Below are 25,271 nucleotides of genomic sequence, written 5' to 3' on the forward strand. Positions count from 1 at the left end.
ACTTATACATGAATTTGGCAGGTTTTAGGTGGCTAATTGTCAAATCCAAATTCTTAAAATGTCAGTGATAAATCTTGAAAACAGAATTTACATTTTTTTAAAAAATTATATTCAAATTTGGATAATTATCAAGTCGAATTTGACAGTTTAGACCACAAAAAAAATGGAATTTTCAATTTGACCCTTAATAAATCTGCCCCCTGGTGTCAGATTGAGAATTATTAATGCACAATTTAGGGGGTGGGGGGTGTTTGACCCTCATTGCAAGCAGCACTGTATTCATGCAGCAGACAAAGGATTCAGTGATCCTTTTTTTCGAAAACTGCAGTAGTTCAGAAAATACAGAAAAATACAAAAAGAACACGCACACTTTGTACACTGCCCTGCACTTTGTAAATTACCCCCCTGTACTTCTTATCCTTGAAAAATTTGGAAGAGAACTTGAAAATACACCTCAAAAAGGAAAAAATATCAGGAGACAATAATGTGATATATCAGGCCAGGCTCAATTTTAATGAACAAATCAGATCTCCTAATTTATTTCTGGATTTTGCCCATTTTTCAGATGAGAAGTCTTAATTTCTGTATTGTAACTGGCCCATTATCTGATCACATGATCCTACCTATTGTGGATGGAGATAATCTCGGCTGTAATAAATATGAAAGTTTTTGAATTATTTACCTTCTTTTGACTCGTTCCAGCTTTCTAATTGGGGGTCACTGACCCCATCTAAACACGAATCCCCTGTAAGGCTCCAAAATTGTTACTGCTACTTTTTATTACTCGACTTTCTACTCAGGCCTCTATTCATATTCCAGTCTCTTATTCAAATCAATGCATGGTTGCTAGGGGAATTTGAATCCTACCAACCAGATTGCTGAAATTGCAATCTGAAGAGCTTTTGAATAAAAAGCTAAATAACTCAAAAAAACACAAATAAAAATCAATTGCAAAACCTCTCAGAATATCACTCTCTCTATATCATACTGAAAGTTAACTCAAAGGTGAACAACCCCTTTAACGCACATGTTCTCTATGGCTCAAATTAAATACAGGTATTGGATCCGTTATGTAGAAACCCGTTGGCCATAATTTGGAGCTTTCTGGATAACGGGTTTCTGGAAAACCCAATAGGCTGGTTTTGCATAATTAGAGGTTAGTTGGGATGAAGTACAATGAAGTTCTGTTTTATTAATACAGAGAAAAAGGAATTACTTTTTTATAATTTGGATTATTAAGATAAAATTGAGTCTATGGGAGACGGCCATTATGTAATTCGGAACTTTCTGGATGTCGGTGCTTTTTTGGAAATCAGCTGTAAGTTTTGTGTGATGGATACAAAGCTGTTCTCTCTACAACGTGAGAAAGAACATAAATTTGGATTCTGGACAAGTCCATTAGATTGCAGTCGCTAACAGACTGAGAATGAGAGGCAGTAGGATACCAATTTCAGAACGGTGCTACGATAGTATCAGAAACCAGGAAAAAACACAATAACTACAAAATGAAACACAATTTAATAAAGCTTTAGCCGTTGCACAGTATTAACGGATATTTAGGATAATACGGGGGCGATTTCAATGGAGTTGATCCTCAGGATGGTTTGTGGCCGAATAGTAACTGTAACAGAATAAAAAAAAAGAATCACACGTTAGAATTTAGATTTGCACAACAGAGAGGAATAATCTGTAGAGTTTTATAAATCATATCTTCACAGCAGCAGCATGATATGACTGAGTCAGCTATGAATAACACTGTGTACTGGAGAAAACTGGAGACCATCTGTCAAAATGCAAAATTGAAGGAAATACAATGAGAGAATTAGCCATCAGGCAGGTGCAAATCTACAGCCCACATAGAAGATATTAGAGAGTGACCCATCTAAATCCGAGGGAAAAGCTGCTGGGGGATAGGAGACAAGCTTTACTGCGCCCACACAATTACACACAACTACACACTGAGAGGAGGAGAGACACATTAAAATCTCTTACAGTTGATACATGATGCGCTCACAATTACTTGTGCCAAAGTGGGACACGCCAGCTACTCAATCCATACGCTCAATAATATATTTGAGGTACATACAGAAAACAAAACGAGGGGTACAAAAGGGAACACTAAGGGGGTAATTGAACTGAATGAACTCACAACTCGAATGGTTTCTAATTTAAGAAAAAACGAATTGGAAAAAACTCGATTCAGCAAGTTTGGGGTTAATCTGAAAACTCGAATTCGTCGAGTTTTCGGCTGAAAAAAACTCAAATCGGTTGTACTGATCGAGTTTTCAGTTGAAACCCAAAAAAACTCAATCATAAAGGCTATTAAAGGAGAATTCCGTAACATAAAAAAACGCTACCCTACGTAGATCCCTCTCCTTACCCATTGGTGCAGATTGTGTCCTCGTGAGTTCACAGCCGCCATCTTCTTTTCTTCATTGAACTTCAGTAGCTGACCGAAGTTTTCGGTGCATGCGCAGTTGGGAGTAATATTTCAGTCCCAAACAACTGCGTATGAAAGTCACAAAAAGTTTTGAAAAATTATCAGATATTTTCGAGACTTTTGGCGCATTTGTTCAGGGAAAAATTGTTCAGGACCAGAATATTACTCCAACTGCGCATGTGCCAAAAACGTAGGCTCCCGAGGACAGAATCTGCACCGAGGGGTAAGTAAAAAGTTAGGGGCATTTGCCCTGGGTACCAGGTAGGCTGAGGGGGAGGAGGGTCTACGTAGGGTAGGGTTTTTTTTTTAGATTTAATATCTTCATATGGTTCAAGAGATCTCTGCCATTGACTCTTAAATGACCCCAACAGGTCTTAGATGCTGTATTTTCGGATTTGAGCTATTTCCAGGGTCGGGATATAATAAATCTTGAAAATTTGGAGTATTTTCTTTTTTAACCTGAAAAATTGATTTTTGACTCCAAAATAACCTCGAAAATTCAAACCGTTCGTGGAAAACACCATTCGAACCCTAAAATGGGGAACAGGGATTGCTCTTATAATTGTTTGAATGAATAACTGTCAGCTGGTTACTTCTCATAATAAACAGGGCAAACGGAGGAAGTAATGATTCAAATAACCATCCCACAAATAAACCTCTGTATAATGAACCACTACAAATCTGTAACCCTGAGACACGGCAGGGAGGGGGGTCCAGGAGTAGTTTGTTTATACAGAACTCATTTTCTGTGCTTAAACTCTACTGATTACAGGCTGGATAAGGGTAAAAACAATCATACAATGGCTTTTTAACAAGCCAACCAGCAATTTTAAAGGAAAAACAAATCCCCCTTTTTGACATGAGCTCATTCAGCTGGCAATGCAGAAAAATGAAGTAAACGCAGAAGCATATAATTCAATTTGCATTTTTATATTAGTTATGTTTTTTAATTATTTCCCTTTTTGTTCAGCAGCTCTCCCTTTGGAATTCCAGCAGCTATCTGGTTGCTAGGGCCAAATTAGTATAGCAACTAGGGTGTGGCTTTAATGAGAGACAGGTATAGAATAGGATAGGGATTAATAAGAAAGATAAGTAATAAAAAGTAATAAAATTGTAGCCTCACAGCAACAGTGTTTTGCCTGCTGGGGGGCTGGGACCCCCATCTAAAAAATGAAGGCTAACCAGTTGAAAAGTTGCTTAGAATTGGCCATTCTATAACATTCTACAAGTTAACTGAAAGGTGGACTCTCCCTTTAACATGTTGCACAATATAACTACACGTATGGGACCTGTTATCCAGAATGCTCAGGACCTGGGGTTTTCTGGATAAGGGATCTTTCTGTAATTTGGATCTTCATACCTTACTAGGAAATCATGTAAACATTAAATAAACCCAATAGGCTGGTTTTGCTTCCAATAAGGATTAATTATATCTTAGTTGAGATGAAGTACAAGCTACTGTTTTATTATTCCATCGAAAAGTGAAATCATTTTTAAATATTTAGATTATTGAGATAAAATGGAGTCTATGGGAGATGACCCTTTCGTAATCCAGATCTTTCTGGATAATGGGTTTCCGGATAATGGATCTTATACCTTCACTATCAAAACAAGTGATATATTCTCTTTCTGAGAGTAGGTGGGATATAGTTTAATAGAGCAAGTATCTATTGGGGCTAAAAGTCACTGAAGTGGTTCCTCATGGGTCAGTTCAGTGATTTGGAAGTGACACTTTAAGTCAATCACAGTCCTCCATGTGGAGGGCCATGTTCCTGGATCTTATGTACAGATTACAGTATTGAAAAGCAGTGTATTTAAAAAAATGTTATAACATACTTTTTTTCCTTTGATGCCTGTGCCGTCTCCAGAACCTCATGCTTATCTTTGGGTATGATTCAGTCTTTTCAATCACTGTGGCTTCAACTTTCACTAACTCTTTCCTGTGAGAACACAAAGAAGATATTGTGTTAGTCTTTAGCAATTCCAGCAAAATCGTTTGTGCACAGATTTATTTCCCACGAGCAGATTGGCAGGTAACCAACGTATAACATGTCGTATTTCAATTTCGGTCCCCTTCTAGGAACTTTATCAAGTCTTGGCCCAGAAGGTGACCAAAACGTTGGCCTGTTCTTTTTTTTTTAACTTGATATAATAAAAGTGACGTTTTTAAATCCCAGTGTGCATCTATGATCTATACAGATCTCTTATTTATTATAGCGTGGATTAATACAGAGTAATATAATACAGAAAGCTTGTGAGGATGTGGAGGGAACCATTAGCAATACAGCAAGTGGCCATTTAACCATTTCTTCTTCCATGGGGCTGATCCAGTGGCATCCAATTATTCTTGTTTTTGCATAACTGTGTCACTATTTCTATCTTAGGGACAGACTCACAGTCTCAGTACAATAGCCAAATAAGGTACATCTACTGTGTCAGCACAGTGTCCAGTGCAGTGAGTATGTTTTTGAAACTATATGCGTCTTTCTTGGCCTTGCAATACTTGTGACATGAGACAACAGATGTATTCCTTGTTCTGTGTAAACATTTTTCAACCCTAATTACAGAATGGCCTTTAGCCTTGAGCTTCTTCTGCAACATAGCAGTTCTGTACTAGTGTCCTGTTCTGTATTCTTTGATAATAACCACTTATATGGCTTAAATCTAAATGATATCTACATAACATGCCAGTATATTACTCAGCACTCTGTACCAAGACGTGAGAAGTGCACCAATTTTCTGGCCGGGGCTGCAGAAGGGCATGTACTCACGACTTCTTGATTAATTGTATTTGATGTTCATAATGTTCCATACTACAGGAATGTTTAGTGTTTCACAAGTATCCGAGCCCTGTGGTTCTATGTATATAAGTGATAGCTACAGAATATTACAGGTATGTGATCTCATATCCAGCAACCCATTATGCAGAAACCTTGGAAGTAGAACAAGGTCCCAAGCAATTCATATAATTGGTTCTATACTTGTATATGGCTGTCATTTAGTTCTGGCCAAACAATACTTTTTTTGATGACATTGTAGCTCTGGCAATAAACTCATGGCGGACTCCTTTGTGCGGCTTTATAACGACCAATTCCCACTTCTGAACATCCCAGTTATAGTCAAAGTATATCAGTATTTGAACCTTAGTCCCTGGATATGGATCACAACAAAATGAACTCCAGGCTTTAATTATCTGGTGTGTGTATATGTATATATATATATATATATATATATATATATATATATATACATACACACACACACACACACACACATATAACACATATATACACACACACACATGAACTCCAGGCTTTAATTATCTGGTGTGTATATATATATAGCTGACCTACATGTTTAATAAATATAGTCTGGTCAAATGAGACCGAAATTGAACTCTTTACCCATAGCAACCATGTTTGCTTTTAAACAGCTTTTTTTAACCACGTGGTGCTGTGCTGAACTAATTCTACTAATTGGAGTGGAGGATGGAGCACTGATGGTACGTGCACCTTTTTGCTTGTGAAGCTGGGGCATTTGAGCTGACTCGAAATTCCTGCAAGTGCTTTTTAACAGCTGACCGGTAGATGCCACCTGTTGACGGCTACAAGTGCTTAGACATGTAGCAAACTTTGCCCCTTTAATTACATAACCTCCTTTGACAGCTATGATAAGAAATAACGAACCCTGGCCTTTAAAGTAAAATATAATACTAGAAATTGTTTATATTGTCCGGTAACAACAAGACTTCATATATGATATACAGTATATCAGTATTTATATATGTACAACGTATGTGTTTATCAAGAGACACATACAGACACATATACACATATATACAAACATAAACACATTCCCCAGAGAGACTTGTAACCACCTAGCTCTATGCATTAGTCAAAGCCTATGTAATTGGATTGGAAAGCAACAGTATATCAGTTATAAGTCAAATTACCGATGCTGACATTAGGTGCCTGAAAACTAAATATTTAGCAGTTTTAGCTGCAATTTGGAGTATGCAATTGTTTTGTTGTACATTCTAAATAATACAGTTGGTAACAATTAGGGAAACCCAGACCCAATTATAAAGATGAGTTTATACTACGAGTCGGACGCTTGCATACATTCTGAGCTCTCGGATCGTTATTTGCATGCAATGTGCACAACAGATCTGTCAGGAATGTATTCCCATAAACAAATCATTTTTACCCCCCATTGTTATATAGTCCTCAGACTTGGCAGCTTTCCATTTTTCCATATATCTATTTGCAATGACTTATCCCTTTGAAAATCTCACAGCAGGGATGCAGGCCTGAGAAAATCCCTTATATTCAATTAGCAGAGCTAAAATTTAAGTTTAATTTCAAACTGGGGCCCTGTACTGTATTTTAAGTAGCCCAAGAATGTGGCAGCCAAAGTGCCAAAAATCTCAGCCCCACTGATTTGCGCTGTGATCAATGGAAGCACTTCTGCATGCACTGTACCCTAGAGAACTATAGATAGGACATTTTTTAAATGTGAGACACAAGGGCACAGCTAATTCTATGGACAGGACAATCCGGCTCTGTAAATCCGCCTTCCTGTAATTTAGATCCTGGTAACTGGTTTCTGGATAAGGGATGCCCTATCCAAATGAAGATTAACTTGTTGAGTTGAGGCATGTAATATAGTAGCTTCAATTCATAGATATATATGAATGCAGACACCGTGTTGAACACATTTAGCAGAGCAGGCACAATCGTGCTTCTACCCACAGCAGTATGCTTGAGTCCTGCAGCGGGTCTGGAACCCCTGGGTTTCCCCCCCAAAAAACGGGCACCCTTCGGAATGATGGAAGGATTTTCAGGTGCGGGTATACCCGCGGGTCGGGTTGCAGGTCTCATCTAAATTTCTTATCTTATGTAAAATTGTCTATATTTTACTCCTTTTACAGTTTTACAAAACTTGTTTCTGTCCCCGCCCACGTTTAATGACATCACTTCAGGTTTGCAGCACCATCACTTCCTGTTTGATGGTGGTCGGCGGGTTGCGCATAAGGCAGTTGCGGGTCCGAGTCGGGTAGCGGATCAAAGTGTGTAAATATGCGGGTTGCAGGTCTTAGAAATTGTGCAGGACTCTAGCTTGGGCACCGGCTCAGGATTTAAGGATAGCGTCTGGGGTCACTTACAAATTTACACCTACCATCTACGATTATCTCTTTAAATGAAAGCGCAGCGCATTAAACCACCTGGCACATGATTGTAATGTAGCCACCTACAGTACAAAGTTATGGTTAATTTACTATGTTTTGTTACTTGGCAATGATATGTGTGTAGCCACAGGCGTGTAAATATTTTTTATTAAAGATTTTTATTACACAAATATAATCCCAAAACAGTTTCCCCCCCTGCAACTGTGGGCTAACACAGCCCATGCTCCTGATGAGGAGTAACAATAGTATTGCTGTCTGCACCAGATGTCCATTATAAGCAGCCATGCTGGGGAACTTGCATATACAGACTGAACAAGATTCCATATCCATGACTCTCATATAAGCTAAATATATCACTGCCCGCACAGGGAGCACCCAGTGTGGACCACCACAGTACAAGCACCTTTGAAATTGCTCTATTATATTCCCAATTTGAAAAAAATCATCAATTTTGAATGAGGGGGAGGGAAATTAATTGTGTCATGCACAATGCCCTTCAAAGTATGCTCTAACAAATTAAACAAGAAACTGAATGTAAGACATTCTGCATTTGCATCGTTAAAGGGGTGGTTCGCCTTTACGGTAACTTACTCATCTTTCTATTCAGGCCTCGCTTATTCAAAATCCAGTCTCTTATTCAAATCAATGCATGGTTGCTAGGGTAATTCAGATCCTAGCAACCAAATGGTCGAAACTGCAAACTGAAGAGCTGCTGAATAAAAAGCTAAAAAACTCGAAAACCACACATAATAAAAAAAATGAAAACAAATTGCAAATTATCTCAGAATATCACTCTCTACATCATACTAAAAGTAATCTCAAAGATGAACAACCCCTTAAAGCCAAGGTTTCCATTTTTTGAGCCAATATCAAATGCAATGCAACAGTGAGTCAAACTTACCCAAGTAGAGGCTTTCCAATAAGTGTAAAATTGTCACTTCCAACCAGCAGTACCTAAATAAAATAAAAGCAAAAATGATTCACTCGTGGTGTTAAAACGGAGTTAGTCTGCAACCCTGGATTTACTGTGATATTCCAAGAGGTAGGTACTTCCTTGTAGTAGGTACAAGGAGCGACTTTAGACACAAGTCCTCTTAAAGGAGAAGGAAAGTATTTTTGTGCTTAGGGTGCCAAAATTTAGGCACGCCCAAGTGATTATATTTCCTTACCTGGCAGAACCCCAGGGTTGCTGCAGTTTTCTGCTTATAGGAGCACTGGCCCGGGGTGTGAGGAAAGTAAATAGAACCACTTGGGGGAGCCTAATGTTTGGCACCCCAAGGTAAAATGACATTCCTTCTCCTTTAATAAATGCTGTGTATTCATATAATAACAGGGGCAAACTTTGCACAACCACAATTGTGATACGGCATTGTAAACAACAACCAAAAGTCCAACAGGATGCAATATTATTCTCAATAGTCTGTTTTCCTGCTCCTCATTACTTGGAAGAAATACACACAGAAGAGAGAAGGAAGCCGAAAACAACTAAGTGCTGGTGGGAGGACGAGGAGACAGATGCTTAAATGGATACGGTCATGGGAAAAAATGTTTTTTCAAAACACATCAATTAATAGTGCTGCTGCAGCAGAATTATCCATTAAAATCCATTTCTCAAAAGAGCAAACTTTTAATTTTGAAATCTTAACATATCGTTAGTTTCCCAGCTGCCCCCAGTCGGGTGATGTGCTCGGATAAAAATGACAGAATCCCTTTAAACGGTTTAAATGATACAGACCCTATTCCTGTAAAGAATAGAAAATGGTCAGTAACCTTTTATATCCTGCATGAACTTGCAATGACTTTGCACCTGAAACTGTTTGTAACATGATTTTTAAAGTTTTATTTATATAATGACAACATATTACACTGTTGCACAAAGCTTTAACTTTTCCCAAGAGGAGCACTATAATGTACTATAATTACACTTTAATGTCTCTACTATGGTCAAAATCATCAGAAGCCAATTAAAATGACTATTTAGTTCCTGCTCAAGGAATTGGAATTAACCCTTCAGCTGTATGGTGAGCAGATGCCTGGTGACTATGCTCTGGTTTCTGTTTGCACAAAGGTGTGTATGGTGGAAATCTGGGAAATGTAAGTCTTTAAGGGTGTAGAACGGTGTAAGAATTTGAGTTACTCCTGGGGTTGCAAGCCTTGTTTTCCCATGCATTATTGCCAGCAAAAACAGTGTATGTCTATGCAAATTGTTTCACATCAACTCAATGGATTTAAAGTTTTCTTTTAAGTGTTTGCAATCAAGTAAATTCCACTGTCTGGATTCAAGTAACTACATCCTCCTGGAAAGAGAAATAGCATAAGGGGGGGGGGGTTCCTCTGGTCTTGCACAATGTACAAAACAGCAGCCAGCTGATAAACCCAAACGTGTCCAATAAACATTTATAAAAAAAAATGTATAAATATTAAAAGCGTGGAGTTTAATTTGCGGTTTTCCCCTTAAAAGGAAACTAAACCCTAAAAATGCCATATTTTATATAATGATCTGCACCAGCCTAAAGTTTCAGCTTGTCAATAGCAGCAATGATCCAGGACTTCAAATTTGTCACAGGGGGTCACCATCTTGGAAAGTGTCTGTGACACTCACATGCTCAGTGGGCTCTGAGCAGCTGTTGAGAAGCTAAGCTTAGGGCTCGTCACTAATTATCCAGCAGAAAATGAGGTTGGTCTGTAATATAAGCTGATGCTACAGGGCTGATTATTAAATTCTGATGCTAATTGCACTGGTTTCTGTGCTGTTATGTAGTAATTATCTGTATTAATTACTAATCAGCCTTATATTGTGACATTTCTATTCTATGTGTACTGTATATTGTGAGTGGGTCCCTAAGCTCAGTAAGTGACAGCAGCCAGAGCATGTGCAGTGAATCAGTAGAAAAGAAGATGGGGAGCTACTGGGGCATCTTTGGAGACACAGATCTTTACTGCTAAAGGGCTGTACTTGCCTTGGGCTGGTACAGAAGCACACAAAAATGTACAGCATATTAGCCTACTTCTTTAGTTTAACGTTAGTTCTCCTTTAAAGGCCAAGCAAAGTTGTAATCAACTATGTGTCCTATAGCAAGTACTCCATGATGACCTCCATATTTGCACAATACTTATTCCTTACTCTAATGATCCTCTGTGTTCCAGCATTACTATCCTGTATATAGCGTGCTGTACATGAGTCAATTCTGGCATAATAACATAATAGCATGAGCATGTTAGGTAAAATGCTACTTGCCCATATGGATTATTGCCCATCTCTAGCTGCTACTAATACTATATACAGGCATGGGATCCGTTATCCAGGAACAAGTTATTCAGGAAGCTCCGAATTATGGAAAGGTGGTCTCCCACAGACTCCATTTTATCCAAATTTTAAAATATATAATAATATATAATAAATATTATAATAATAATAAAACAATACCTTGTATTTGATCCCAACTAAGATATAATGAATCCTTATTGGAAGTAAAATCAGCCTATTGGGTTTATTTAATGTTTACATGATTTTCTAGTAGACGTAAGGTATGGAGATCTAAATTACGGAAAGATCAGTTATCCGGAAAGCCACAGATCCAGACCATTCTAGATAACAGGTTCCAGTACCTGTATTTATCGATGATCAAGGTTGCATCATTTTGGATGCCAACAAATCACGTCTTAGTTGGAAAAATTAAGTGGAATTTTGCTAATGAACCTTACCTTATCTAAGCGAATTCTGTCTCCACATTCGGCGCCCATCTCGCTATTTATCAGTAGGAGGTCCTCGTTTGTCACTTTCCATTGTTTACTTGCAAAAAAGACGACAGCAAAAAGTCTCCCGAACTGTCCTGTTCCAATCAAGTTGTTGACATTTTTGCAAAGTTCTAGAATTTACAACAAGAAAACGAGATAAGTGTTATTTCAGCAGACCCACTGGATTCCTATGTAGTGATGAGCAAACAGTTTCGCCATATTCAGATGTGGTGTCAACTTCTGATTTTCGGCAGCAGCGAAAATTTTCGTCGAAAATGGCGCGTGACAAATGCATACGTCATTTTATCCTTCCCCATCAACTGAGATTTGAGCCGTCCCATTGTCTATATAAGGACATCCACATAAGTATATGGTTTATTTATTTTAATGTGGGATAGAAATCAACCAGATATCTGTTGGTAGTCAGATTTATTATTAGTTGTGCCTGTGTTTGTAACAACTTAGAGGCACATATATCAAAGGTCGAATTTATGCATGTTTTTTTAAAAACTCCCCTAAACTCCCATAAATTCTAAATCAACCAATCGGAATTTATTATTAAAAAAATTTAATTTTTTAAACTCGGATGAATGGAACCGTCACGAAAACTCAAATCTAATTCGATTCTAATTTTAAAAACTTGATACAAGTTTTTTCTCCAAAAAACTGAATTTCAGGAAGGCTGCAAACAACTCAAAATTGATCCCTGGATGTCTCCCATTGACTTAAAGCGCAATTCGGCAGGTTTTTGGTGGCAAATAGTCGAATTTGAGTTCTTAAAGGGCCAGAGTATGATAAATCTCAAAAATCTAATTGAATTTTAACAATTCCCAAGTCCAATATGATTAATCTCAAAAAACTTGAATCGAATTTGAATAACTCCCTAGTCAAATTTGACAGTTTTGACTATAAAAAAAACTTGAAATTTTAATTTCGAATTCAGATTTTCAATGTGATCCTTGATAAATCTGCCCCTTAGTGGTGTAGTAGATACCATTAATAATCGACCAGAGGTATTGACAAAAATCACAGACATGTTTTTAAGAAACTGGCAACATGGGAGCTTTTTTTTCTATTGAAAAAGCAGTTGTATCACAGCGGATAGAAAGTCCTCTAACAATGTAGGGCATGTACGAAGCAATGAATTAAGCGGAAAATGCATGTGATTTTGCCCTCCCAAAGCAGAAACAAAGTGCCACAAAAAAGTTTGCCTTGCTTCAAAAATGTCGAGCGTCAAGAAATTTTTTCGGAGAAGCAAAACGAGACAGATTCGCTCATCTCTATTCCTAAGTTGTCATGGTGATTTGTTCAAGTAAAGTATATAAGGCACTGGCATAATGGACAGAACATAGGGAGAAGGGAGGGACCGAATCCACTATCCGAATCCTTGCTGAAAGATTCGGCCGACTACCGAACCGAATCCTAATTTTGCAAATTAGGGGCAGGAAAGGAAAAAGTGGAAAAAATGTTTCTTTTGTGCCCAAAAGACACGAGATTTCCCTACCCTCCCCTAATTTACATATGCAAATTAGGATTCAGATTCGGTTCAGCCAGGCACAAGGATTCGGCAAAATCCTGGATTCGGTGCATCCCTAATAGGAAGTATGGAATTGCATAGGTAAATAGCAATCTAATTAACTGCTTGGAGATAAATGCTGAAAGACAAGACTACATATAATGCACTATTGTATTATTTGCTCTTATACACCATGGTGGGCTTATTCAGAGAGACCAGATTTACACTGGCTCAAGTATCACCTAAGCATAAAGTTCCCAGATGCATTCTGTATTATTATATTCTGCTGTAGATTTAAGAATATCTAGTATAATTGCTTTCTCCAGATCTCTGCGTAACAGACTTTTCAGAATGAGATTCCAGGAACATGTTGAACAGCAAGTCAGCATTCATTACAAATCTTACACACGGCTATAGCTCCTATGAAGGATTGCATTGCAGTTTAGGAACAAATATATTACATTTTCTCTGAGCACAAACCTCTGTGGCATTCTGCTTCCTCTGTGTTATCCAGAAGTTTGACCTCTGTCCAAGGTGGTTCAGATAAAGAGGTCTTGGGAACATAGCTGCAACAAATAATGACAATTCTTTTTCCATATGTGTGATTAATCACGATCCGTATGCAGTACATAATAACATCCTACACAACCCTTTTAAAGGTATACACAGCTTTTCTTACTGGAAACAAACATCTCTGCTTATTTCTATTTCCCTTGCAAGGAGTTTCCTTGAACTATTCACCGGGAGAATGTTACAGTGACCACAGAGATTTGTCAAAACCCTCTACCCTAATTGATTGTGCTTTGGCACGCGCATTCCAAAACACTTAACATAAGGGAAGTCTAAATAAGGTGAGCACAGCTATGTACGATCACATGAAAAACACACAGTACCCGATATTATTGGTTCACCTTTAATTTTTGGGTGATGGAGACTAAAGGTGTTGTTCTGTGTGACAAATATTGCATTTATTTTGGCCTTTTACAGACTTCACCAGTCTGTAAAAATTTTAAAATTAAGAAAGATAGAAAAAAAACCTTGTTTGTGACTGTAAAATTAGGGATGCACCAAACCCCCTATTTTGGATTCGGCCGAACCCCCTATTTTGGATTCGGCCGAACCCCCTATTTTGGATTCGGCCGAACCCCCTATTTTGGATTCGGCCGAACCCCCTAATCCTTTGCGAAAGGTTCGGCCGAATACCGAATCCTAATTTGCATATGCAAATTAGGGATGGGAAGGGGAAAACATTTTTTACTTCCTTGTTTTGTGACAAAAAGTCACGAGATGTACCTCCCTGCACTAATTTGCATATGCAAATCAGGATTCGGAATTAGTTTGGCCGAGCAGAAGGATTCGGCTGAATCTGAATCCTGCTGAAAAAGGCCAAATCCCGAACCGAATTCTGGATTCGGTGCATCCCTATGTATAATATTCTCCTTACTAAAGCCCAAGTGTGTGGGGATTACTTTTAATTAACAAGAGTTCTTTTTCCCTTTCCTTTTTCCAATAACAGTCTGTAAAAGTGTCATTTGAATGTTGACTGAATGTTTGCAATCAAGATGACACAGTAGATTTCCTAGGTGGGCTTTACTCAACATGCTATTGAAGTACAGGTATGGGACTTGGATTTCTGGATAACGGATCTTTCTGTACTTTGGATCTCCATACACTCTACTAGAAAATCATGTAAACATTAAATAAACCCAATAGGCTGTTTTTGCTTTCAATAAGGATTAATTATATCTCTGTTGGGATCAAGCACAAGCTATTGTTTTATTATTACAGAGGAAAAGGAAATCATTTATCAATCATTAAAAATCTGGATTATTTGGATAAAATGGAATCAATGGGAGACAGCCTTCCCATAATTTGGATCTTTTCTGGATAATGCGTTTCCAGATAACGGATCCCATAGTATGGCCAAGTATCTCTCAGTTCTTTCCAGTTGCCACCAATGCAAAGCTTAAAGTTCCTCCATAATGAAGGGGATCAGGCATGACCGGTAACAGTCAATAGCAAGTTTTTGGGGAAATAGTTTTGAGTCACTGAGTGGGATCCCTGGCAAATGCATATTTTTCTATTCTTGCACTGTTTACATGCCTGTGCCCAATCTAAAATATTAATGAAAGTCTTGATATTTACCTTGGCTGCAGCGAAGAAATCTGTGAACTTGAAGCCCGAGCAGGAGGCCGAAATAACGTAACTGCAATCAAAAGAGAACAGTGTTGGTTACTCTAAATACAATGACACAATTGATACATCAAATGCAAGATGGACGTGTCCTTCCTTTCCAGCAATAAAGTCTAAAGCTTATATTCGCCAGTCAGTGTGACAGATTTGTTTATTGGTGCAGTAAATTAGAGAGCATAATTCAGCGCAGACATTCTACTCTAATGACAATGATATATGTAAACAAAGCGTGTTTGCTAGCATAATCTATCCTAGAAATAAATATACATTATAAGAAAAATGCGTGCATATGTAAAATAGAATAACAATCTTCATATGAGCAATCAGCTGCTTGAGCTATTTACACCGGGTTAACAAAAAAAAAAGGTTTATGCAGGCACCGGTGAAACATGTGTCACATTCAAAGGATGCATTGCACTCTTTTATAATCAATGACGCAACACAGACAAATAGCTTTATAATAAATAAAAGGGAAGACACGTTGTTTAACTGAAGACAGAGATATTTAACCTTAAACACAGGGGGCACACTCCTATAGTTTAAAGCTATAATTTTAATGTAATCGTATTATATATGTATGTTCCCACAATATACAAAAAAAAAAAACAAAGTCTTTTCTGGTTTTTGCTCCTGTGAAATCCCTCATGTAGGCTCAATAATATTTTAATAGGTACAAATATAGTAAAACTCCCATTTCCAATTTTTCCAAAATAGATGCAGATTTTTCAGTGACCTACACAGGCAAGCTGTGCTTTTTTTGTTTTTTGTTTCTTTTAGTATGATGCAGAAAGTGATATTCTGAGACAATTTGCTATTGGTTTTCATTTTTTATTATTTTTGGTTTTTGAGTTATTTAGATTTTTATTCAGCAGCTCTGCAGTTTGCCATTTCAGCAATCTGGTTGCTAGGGTACAAAGTAGCCTAGTAACCATGCATTGATTTGACTAAGAGACTGGAATATGAATAGGAGAGGCCTGAATAAAATGATGAGTAATAAAAAGTAACAATAACAATACACTGGTAGCCTTACAGAGCATTTGTTTTTTAGATGGGGTCAGTAACCCCCATTTAAAATAAATAATGAAGACCAATTAAAAAGATGCATTGAACTGGTTATCCTATAACATGCTAAACGTTAACTTAAAGGTGAACCACCCTTTAAACTGATGTTGAACAAGAATTATACTGCTCTGTAATGTTTCCACTGAGAAAAAGCCTACAGAGCATATAAGCTTAAAACTTTGTACCTTCTATACAGTGTAAAGATTAGTATTACTATAAGTCAGCTGAGTCCATAGTACGGATGCACCAAATTAACTTTTTTGGGATTTGTCCAAATCATGAATCATTCATGAAGGATTTGGCCAAATCCAGAACCAAGAAAAGGCAAAAAAAAGGGTCAACCAAAAAAAAAAAACTAATTTGCAATTTCTTTATTTGTGTGACGAAAAGTCATGTGATTTTAAGAATGTAGATTTGCCAGACAGGTCAGGATTTTTGGGGCAAAAATTTAATTTCAAAGGAGAAAATAAGGTTTTTCTGGTTGTTGCTCCTATGAATTCTTAAATAGGTACAAATACTGCTGCAAAAAATCTGAATCCAAAAATCCACCATTTCAGACATCAGTCAATGGGAGAAGCACCTATATCAATTTGAAGTTATTGTGGTCTTTAGTGGGTAGGGTTGCCACCTTTTGTGGAAAAAAATACCAGCCTTCCTATATTTTTATGGTTTTTCCCTATAAATAACATTGGCATCAAGCAACATTTTTACTGGCCATGTGGCAACCCTATCAGTGGGTTTAGCCTGAAAATCTGACCTTTTCAGGTTTTTTGGCAAAAACTGAAAAAAACAAGCTTTTCAAGGGGAATAGTCTGAAAAAAAATGTACAATTCGGGTTTTCACTTGATTTTTTTTTTTTACTGATCTGATTAAATTGAGTTAATTTGTTTATAAATAAGGCAAAATTGGCATGGGATTTATTTGAGGTTTTTGTATCGGGACAATGAGATGAATTTGGATTTCAGATTCTGCGAATTTTGGATTCAGTACATCCCTAGTCCAAACACGCAACCCACTAGGCCCCAGTTGCCAGGTTGGCGGGTTCCCAGTCAAATTGGGCTACAAATTTAAAGCCCAGTCGGATTTTAAAAGTACAAACTACCAAAGATACGGATTTGGGCTATTTTTTGGGCCTTTGGCTGGTTTGTACTTTGGAAACCAGCCAAAGTTTTTTCTTGCCCTAATGTGCCAAACCTGTGTCTCCCAATGGATGTTGGGTAATGTACTTTTCATTTAACAATTTGCCAACTGCCAAGTTTAATGTAAGACTACAATACCCAGCATGCAATGAGACTGACTTGTGTAGAAGTCAGGAGTTACCAAATTTTGTGGTCTGTAACCCAGTCTCCCGTCCCATTCTCACATTTTCCGGTGCCTTTCCTCAATTTCAGACAATTTTTGGGCAAAAATCTGCTGGCCACCAATATGTCTAGAGGTTGACCTGTTTTACCAATATTTATTGAAATTGTATATGAATTAGAGCCTTATGGGACCTCCTGTGCCCCCCTCTGTAGTTATACTCCTGGTGACAGGTGAAATCTGTCCCATTTTACTTCATGTAAAAATTAGAAAAACAGTGAAAACGGCATATTTTCACATATATTCATTTATATTTTAGACTTTTTTGTTGCTGCACACATTGTGCTATTTTTGGGCTACTTTTGAAGTGACTTGGATAATTTTGGACTGGTTTTGTAGCTGAATTTGGCTGGTTTGGAAAATTAGACCTGGCAACCCTGCACTAGGCACAGCCTGGAATGTTGAACTAGGGATGTACTGAATCCAGGATTCGCCAAATATAAAAGTGGCCATAGACATAGAGATCTGCTCGTTTGGCGATGTCAACAAACGAGTGGATCTCTCCCAGATATGCCCACATTGAAGTGGGCGAAATCGAGCGGATCAGATCGTTGGGCCCTCAAAATGGATCAGATACGGGTGGGCGGATTGTGGGACCACATACACGCGGCCGCGATCTGACAGGACTTTTTAACCGGCCGATTGAGATCTGCCCGACTTTCAGCCAGATATCGATTGGGGAAGCCCGTCGGATGGTCCCACTCACAGGGCAATAAGCTGCCAACTCGGTCCGTCAGCAGCTTTTATCGGCCCGTGTATTGGAGCCAAATCTCATTATCCTAATAACAAAAGCTCGACTAAACTTCCATGACCGATTATGCCTTATTTATAAACAAATAAAGGGACCCGCAGGGATTTTCCTTATTTATAAACAAATAAAGGGACCCACAGGGATTTTCCTTATTATAAACAAATAAAGTGAACCACATGGATTTTCCTTATTTATAAACAAATAAAGGGACCCAGATGGATTTTCCTCATTTATAAACAAATAAAGGGACCCACATGGATTTTCCTTATTATAAACAAATAAAGGGACCCCCAGGGATTTTCCTTATTTATAAACAAATAAAGTGAACCACATGGATTTTCCTTATTTATAAACAAATAAAGTGAACCACATGGATTTTCCTTATTTATAAACAAATAAAGTGAACCACATGGATTTTCATTATTTATAAACAAATTAAGGGACCCACAGGGATTTTCCTTATTTATAAACAAATTAAGGGATTTTCCCCAGAACCCCAGTAGACCAGTGTGACCTTACATGCAATCAATAACACTTGGGAAAGTTGTCAATGGACTTGTCTAATGTCAGCACATCAATCTCGCCAGAACTGTACCCTGGGTATAAATAAGGGCGACTGGAAATCCGTGAGAGTTGCCAACTATCCGAGCACTTTGCGCCCAATGCAGAGCTAAAGAAATACAGGAATACTGAACACATCTTGCCCAGTTGTGCGGCCCATTCACAAGCTTCTGGCAATTGTTGTTTAACAGCAGGAAGTAAAAGAAGCTGCAAATTGAAGCCTCTCTACTCTTGCCAACAACCTGGCACTCTCTCATGTGCTTCTTCCAATGACAACTCGACAGCAGCAGATACTGTAACCCTATGACCCCCAGTCAATGTCACGTATAAACAAACCCTTACACGTGGTCCCCTCCATCCCCAGTGGCCCCAGCGCGCCCCTCACCTGCTGCCGCACAGCGAACTCCCTCTCTGCCTATCAGACTCCGAGCTATCCGTCCGCACACCGCGAGCGCCATCGCGTCCTTCCCGAAAACGCATCCGCTAGCACTGTTGCTTTAGAAAAGGCGTCCGTCAGGGAACATAGAGCGCGGACTGGAAGTTCCGCCTGTCACAGGAAGCGCACTGAACAGAGAGACGGACTGCCTAGTGTCATTGTGGTACCGGGTAGTGAGATCTCATCGCCTGCACTGTGTGTGTCAGGATATGGAGGAGTTTGTGGAGAGGCAGTTGGAGCTCCTGAGGGAAGAGAGAGAGGCAGAGATACAAGAGAAGAGGTGAGGGTTTCCTTATTGATGTCTTCTACTTACATAGAACCGACCTGCGACTCTCTACATATAAGTATAGTGTTGCACTACTCCCAGGCCTCTTTACCTCATGCTGAAGCGCAGGCCCTTAGCTGGGAGTAGTAACAATGATAATGTCTGTCTAGTGTCATGTTGTCACTCTGTCAGGGAGAGTAGGAGCTGCTACTCCTTGTAAATACTTTACATAAGTTTCACCGAGTTCCATTAAGAAGAAGAACTATTATAATCAGGGCTGGGCAATGCCAGCTGCGCGTGCACAGCCCACCCCGCTTAACCGGGGACGCGCGTGCATCAGCAAGCTTTGACTGGAACTGAACCAATCTCAGTGGCGGACTAGGGATTGGCTGTTTATGAGGCACGTGCCTGGCGCCACCAAGCTTTTGCCCTAGTCACGTGCCTACCCCTATTTCCAGCCCTTATTATTGTTATTATTATTATTATTCTACTCCAGGAAACAGTAATGTCTCTTTCTAGCTAGCTACAAAGTCAGGCTGCAAATACTTCTATACAGATACATTTTGCACACAGGGCAGTACATTTTATCAGGTCCCTCTTCCACACATAACAGGGTTGAGACTGAGATATATAGGAACATTGTAATATAGTGCCAGGTAGGGTTGCCAACTTTTCTAGAAAAAAAAAAAAATACCTATATTTATCTTTTTTCCCTATTAATAACATTGAGATCAACCAGCATTTTTACCAGCCAGGCCTGTAAAATACCGGGCAGGTGACAACCCTAATGCCAGGTTTACCCACTGCAACAATGACCTCAAATTGTCTTCAGGTGGTCCCCCTAATTATTTATAGTTCTGAGAATATTCAGGACAGCAGAGAAGTTTCAAGGGCTCATTTATATTACAGAACATTGACCATCTTTAAATGTAGGTAAATCCTATTGCTGCTTGTATTGTTCCGCTGGCACTGGAATCAACCTGTTTCTGTTGACGTAGGCTGGGAGCCCAGAACTGTGTATTTTAGCAAGGTTATCTGTATATTCAAACTGTCACGATCGGCTCCCTAAATCCAGAACAGATGCCAAGCTCCCTGGTCACGGCTCTGCTTCCGCCTGTAGCAGCCGCTTTTGGCCTCGGGAGGTGCCCTCAGCTACTCAGATGCCACCAGGTCTTAATAAGAGAGGAGCAAAGCAAGAGTTCTGGACAGGCAAAGGGGCACAGTCGTTACTGAGGTTTTGGACGGAAGGCAACAGGTATTGGACAAAAAGCTTAGTCTGACAGGCCGGGGTCGGTACAGGCAGAGTTCAAGCAGATTGAGACAGGCAGTGGTCAGTTCAGGTGGAGTTCAAGCAAGGTCAATCAGGCTGGGGTCGGTACAGGCAGCGTTCAAAGATCAAGGGTAGGCAAGGGTCAATACCAGTAAAATTCACAATATTCAGGCAGGCAAGGGTTAGGATTGACAGAGTTCAGTATAGTCAGGCAGGCAAGGGTCAAAACAGGAATCAAACTACACAGAATTCACACCCAGAAACTAACAAGTTAGACCTAACAATGGGCAATGAGTTTGAGCTCAAACCCGCCTTAAGTATTTGAATTTCATGCTACTCGGCGTGATGACGTCCCGCGCACGGCACGTAAAACCTGTAAGTGCGCGCCGTGCCCTAGTATTGCCGGCATTTAGGCAGAAGAAATATCAATTGGTGAGCGTCCCCGTCGGCCCACTAGACCACCAGGGTGAGTGTTTCTTACACAAACATGGTGTAAAGGTCACCCTACTTATAGTTCCAAGGGTATGCTGAGAAATTGGGAGACATGAGAGATTTCCAAATTGTAGGGCTTAAACCCATCCACTGCCTAGGAGGGAGGAGCTTAGGAATCATGGAGTGTTAAGACATCTCTGTAATTTTGGTATGAAATTTTGGGCTTAGTGGGCTCTCATATATGGTTCTAATCCAACATTCTATATTCCAAGTGTTCCCCCAACTGCTTTTAACCAGACACATTTTCTGACATTTTTTTAAAATTCCTCAGCTTTGCTCTCGCCTCACTGCCTGCCCCAACCTTTCCCATAGTAATGTGTGGTTTTGGACCAGCCCAGTGGATCATGGGATGCCGGCCGAACTCTCCTGCATCACATCCGTCTATTCCTGTTCCTGATTTCTGTGTAAAGCAGTAAAATCCAGTGTCCTAGCTGAAAAAAAAGCAAAAAAATCTTGTGTATGGTCCTTTATATAAAATAACAGCAATTTTTGAGCTCTGTAATCTGTTTTCTTTATAGAACTTGGCAGGAAAATGTCTCTTTAAAAGAACTGCAGCGTAGAGGAGTCTGCCTTTTAAAGCTGCAGATCGCAAACCAAAGGACAGGGTTGTATGGACGACTACTCGTCACTTTCACGCCCAGGAAATATGACTCTGAATCAGTGCTCCCAAGTAACAACTTTGGTCCAGGTTTGTATTGAAATAGACTGCTGACAGACTATGGACTCACTAGCAGATATAACATTGCACTAGTGTAAAGACTATGTGGTGTTTTCATCTCAACCCTCCTCCCATACGGCACTACTTTTCTACTTCCTGAATGGAAACCTTTCCCAGCTCCACCCCCTTTATCACATTACAAATTAATTCCATTCTTTTCTGGCTTTTCCGCCTGAGTGAACACAGCCCCTGTTATTCTCCACATCTCCATCGTAAAGAGTATTCACCTTCTCTCAAGGGTTTTTCCAGTGTGATTTAAGGGGCAGATTTATTAAAGGGGTTGTTCATCTTCAAACACCTACTTGTTTTCAGATAGTTCACCAGAAATAATGACCTTTTTCAGTTACTTTCTATTTTCCATGTGTGACACTTTTTCTAATATTGAAGTGAAAAGTGTCATTTTTCACCTTCTAAAGCAGCTCTGGGAGGGGGGTCGCCGACCCTGTAAAATGTTCTAAAATGAAACATTTAGGGGCATATTTATCAAGGGTCGAATTTGAAAAATTTCGAAGTTCCAATTCAAAAAGACCAACCGAAATGAAGTCAAATTTATTTTTTTTTTGCACGAATAGGTCCGTTTTCGATCAAATAGGTCCGTATTCAGCCAAATTCGAATCACACGAATCAAAGGAATAGCGCATAGGCTAAAACAGCAATTCGTCAGGTTTTAGATAGCGAAATTGTCGGTCGAATTTTTAAAGAGACAATACATGATAAATTTCTATATTCCAGTTTTCAAAATGTTTTCAAATTTGAATCAAATTTGGACTATTCCCTAGTCAAAATACACAAAAATAGCTCGAAATTCGAATTTTTTTAATTCAAAATTCATCTTGACCTTTGATAAATCTGCCCCTTAATTCATAAATTTCTTATCTTTGTCCCTACTGACAGAATCTCTTGGTTTCATTACAGCGAGCTGTTAGAATTGATACAATAGTTGCTAATACTCCAGAGATGCTGCTGAGAAATGGATCAACTAAATGTTGCAAAAATTTAACCGTTTGGAGTCTGAACCTGAATTACTGAGCTGCCAGGAAGGTTGCAAACATCACCAAATTGATCCCTGGACCTCTCCCATTGACTTATGCAGCAATTCGGCAGGTTTTAGGTGGCGAATAGTCTAATTCGAGTTGTTAAAGGGCCAGAGTATGATAATTCACGAATTAAAACTCAAATCGAGTTTGGATAATTCACAATGTAATTTGAGAGTTTTGACCAAAAAAAAAAAAATTGGAAAAATCTAATTCGAATTTTCACTTCGACTCTTTATAAATCTGCCCCTAAGTGTCGAGCTGTTGACATAAATGAATTGCATGTTCAGTAACCCATACGTCTGTGTTGCAGGCGATATTGTGGGACTGTATGAAGCAAATAGCCCAAATGAACAGCTTGCTACAGGGATTGTGGCTGGTGTTACACAGAAGCTTATTAATGTGGCTTTTGATGAATCCGGTAATGATGGGTTAAATCTAGGGAACGAGTCTACCTATCGACTCCTGAAATTAGCAAACGATGTTACCTACAAAAGAATAAAAAGGTAAGTTAATGCTTGCTTCCACTGTTATGTTAATAGAAAGTAGTAGTATGCATGTATGCATTTACCTGTAAGAAGTTAGATTACTGCAGTTGATTAATTACTTTTCTAATTGGGCATTACAGCAGATGCATTTCCCAGACTGCATAAGAGCAAACCTTGCGTAACCAAAATACATTATAACTTTTTAAACGTTTTAAAGGAACAGTTCAGTGTAAAAATAAAAACTGGGTAAATAGGCTATGCAAAATAAAAAATGTTACTAATATAGTTAAGGTGGCCATACACGGGCAGATAATGCTGCTGATATTGGTCGTTTAGACAGCTTTGACCAGTGGTGGAACTACCGGGGGAGCAGGGGGTGCGAGCGGGCCAGGGCTCTTATGCAATTTAGTAGCCTTCCTGACATTCAACTCAAATTGAGTTTGGTCTAATTCGATTTTCGAATCGGTAAAATTAGTCCGAATTTTAAAATTTTTTTTTTTTTTTATAAAACCCCCCCAGTTGAATTTCGAGTATATTTGAATTTAATAGAGTTTTTAGAAAAACTCACCTGAATTCGAAATATGACCTTTAATAAATATGCCTCCCCATAAACCCAATGGGCTGGTTTTGCTTCCAATAAGGATTAATTATATCTTATTTGGGATCAAGTACAAGTTTCTGTTTTATAATTACAGAGAAAAAGGAAAGCATTTGGATAAAATTTAGTCTATGGTAGATGGCTTTCTGTAATTCAGAGCTTTCTGGATAACCGGTACTAGCAAAGGTTTCCACAAGTATTACACACAGTCCTGCAGGACAGTTGCAAGGTTACAGGGAGGTGTCTGTCTGACTAATCAGAATTTATTGAATAAACAAATTAGGGATGCACTGAATCCAGGATTCGGCCTTTTTCAGCAGGATTCGGATTCAGCCGAATCCTTGTGCCTGGCCGAACCAAATCCTATTTTGCATATACAAATTAGCGGCGGAAGTGGAATTTCGTGACTTTTTGTTACAAAACAAGGAAGTAAAAAAATGTTTTCCACTTTTTTCCTTTCCAGACCCTAATTTGCATATGCAAATTAGGGTTCAGATTCGGTTCATTAGGGTTCAGATTCGGTTCCGTATTCGGACGAATCTTTTACGAAGGATTCGGGGATTTGGCTGAATCCCAAAAAGTGAATTCGGTGCATCCCTTAAACAAATAGGTCTATAACATGAGCTTCATTGAATTGTATCAGTAGGTATATTAATCTGAAGTTTACCATGGAGAAATGTCATGCTTAGACTGAAAATAGAAATATTAATGGTACACTTTGCAAGTGCTGCAGGCAAACAGATTGCCTTTATATTGATAATAAATGATGAACTCTCTTATTCTGCCATTTGTTCCAGAGCTTTGACCACATTAGGCCAATACCGAAGTGGACAAGCATCTAATCTCATTGATGTCCTCTTCTGCTCATCTGAACCCAGTCACTCAGTACAAAAAAGTAAGACCTGATTTTGCTCGTTTTATTCAAACCCATCAAGAAAAAACAATTGTTACATACTTTGTATGTATGCTTTTATTTTATAAAGAGCATACTAGAACAAACAGGGGTCAATAAAAGATAATTGCAAATAAAAGATAAATACAAATAAAAGAGAGATACAAAATACATTCACGTTTAAAGGGATAGTTCTCCTTTTATTTTTATGAAATGTCCCATTCCTAGCATCTTTTCAATTGTCCGTAATCATTTCTTCTTTATAGTTTT

At 38.7% G+C, this 25,271-nt stretch overlaps 2 protein-coding genes across 2 annotated transcripts in view; one reads left to right on the forward strand and one right to left on the reverse strand.

Moving 5' to 3' along the window:
• Positions 1-1,499: 1,499 nt before the first annotated feature.
• Positions 1,500-19,316, reverse strand: mrpl21.L (mitochondrial ribosomal protein L21 L homeolog). The gene is given in 7 exon segments (NM_001096321.1): positions 1,500-1,621; positions 4,277-4,380; positions 8,530-8,582; positions 11,334-11,497; positions 13,363-13,448; positions 15,028-15,088; positions 19,194-19,316. Coding segments are annotated over 7 exon segments (606 nt in total). The 5' UTR covers positions 19,267-19,316; the 3' UTR covers positions 1,500-1,556.
• Positions 19,317-19,390: 74 nt separating this feature from the next.
• The window catches only part of ighmbp2.L (immunoglobulin mu DNA binding protein 2 L homeolog), a 34,104-nt gene continuing 28,223 nt past the window's right edge, over positions 19,391-25,271 (forward strand). The window contains exons 1-4 of the mRNA XM_018257515.2: positions 19,391-19,524; positions 21,790-21,959; positions 23,337-23,529; positions 24,907-25,004. Of these exons, the coding sequence (XP_018113004.1) occupies positions 19,454-19,524; positions 21,790-21,959; positions 23,337-23,529; positions 24,907-25,004 (532 nt within the window). The 5' untranslated portion in view covers positions 19,391-19,453. The remainder of the gene's footprint in view (positions 19,525-21,789; positions 21,960-23,336; positions 23,530-24,906; positions 25,005-25,271) is intronic.

Source organism: Xenopus laevis, chromosome 4L (assembly GCF_017654675.1).
Source record: "Xenopus laevis strain J_2021 chromosome 4L, Xenopus_laevis_v10.1, whole genome shotgun sequence".
Lineage (NCBI taxonomy): Eukaryota > Metazoa > Chordata > Amphibia > Anura > Pipidae > Xenopus > Xenopus laevis.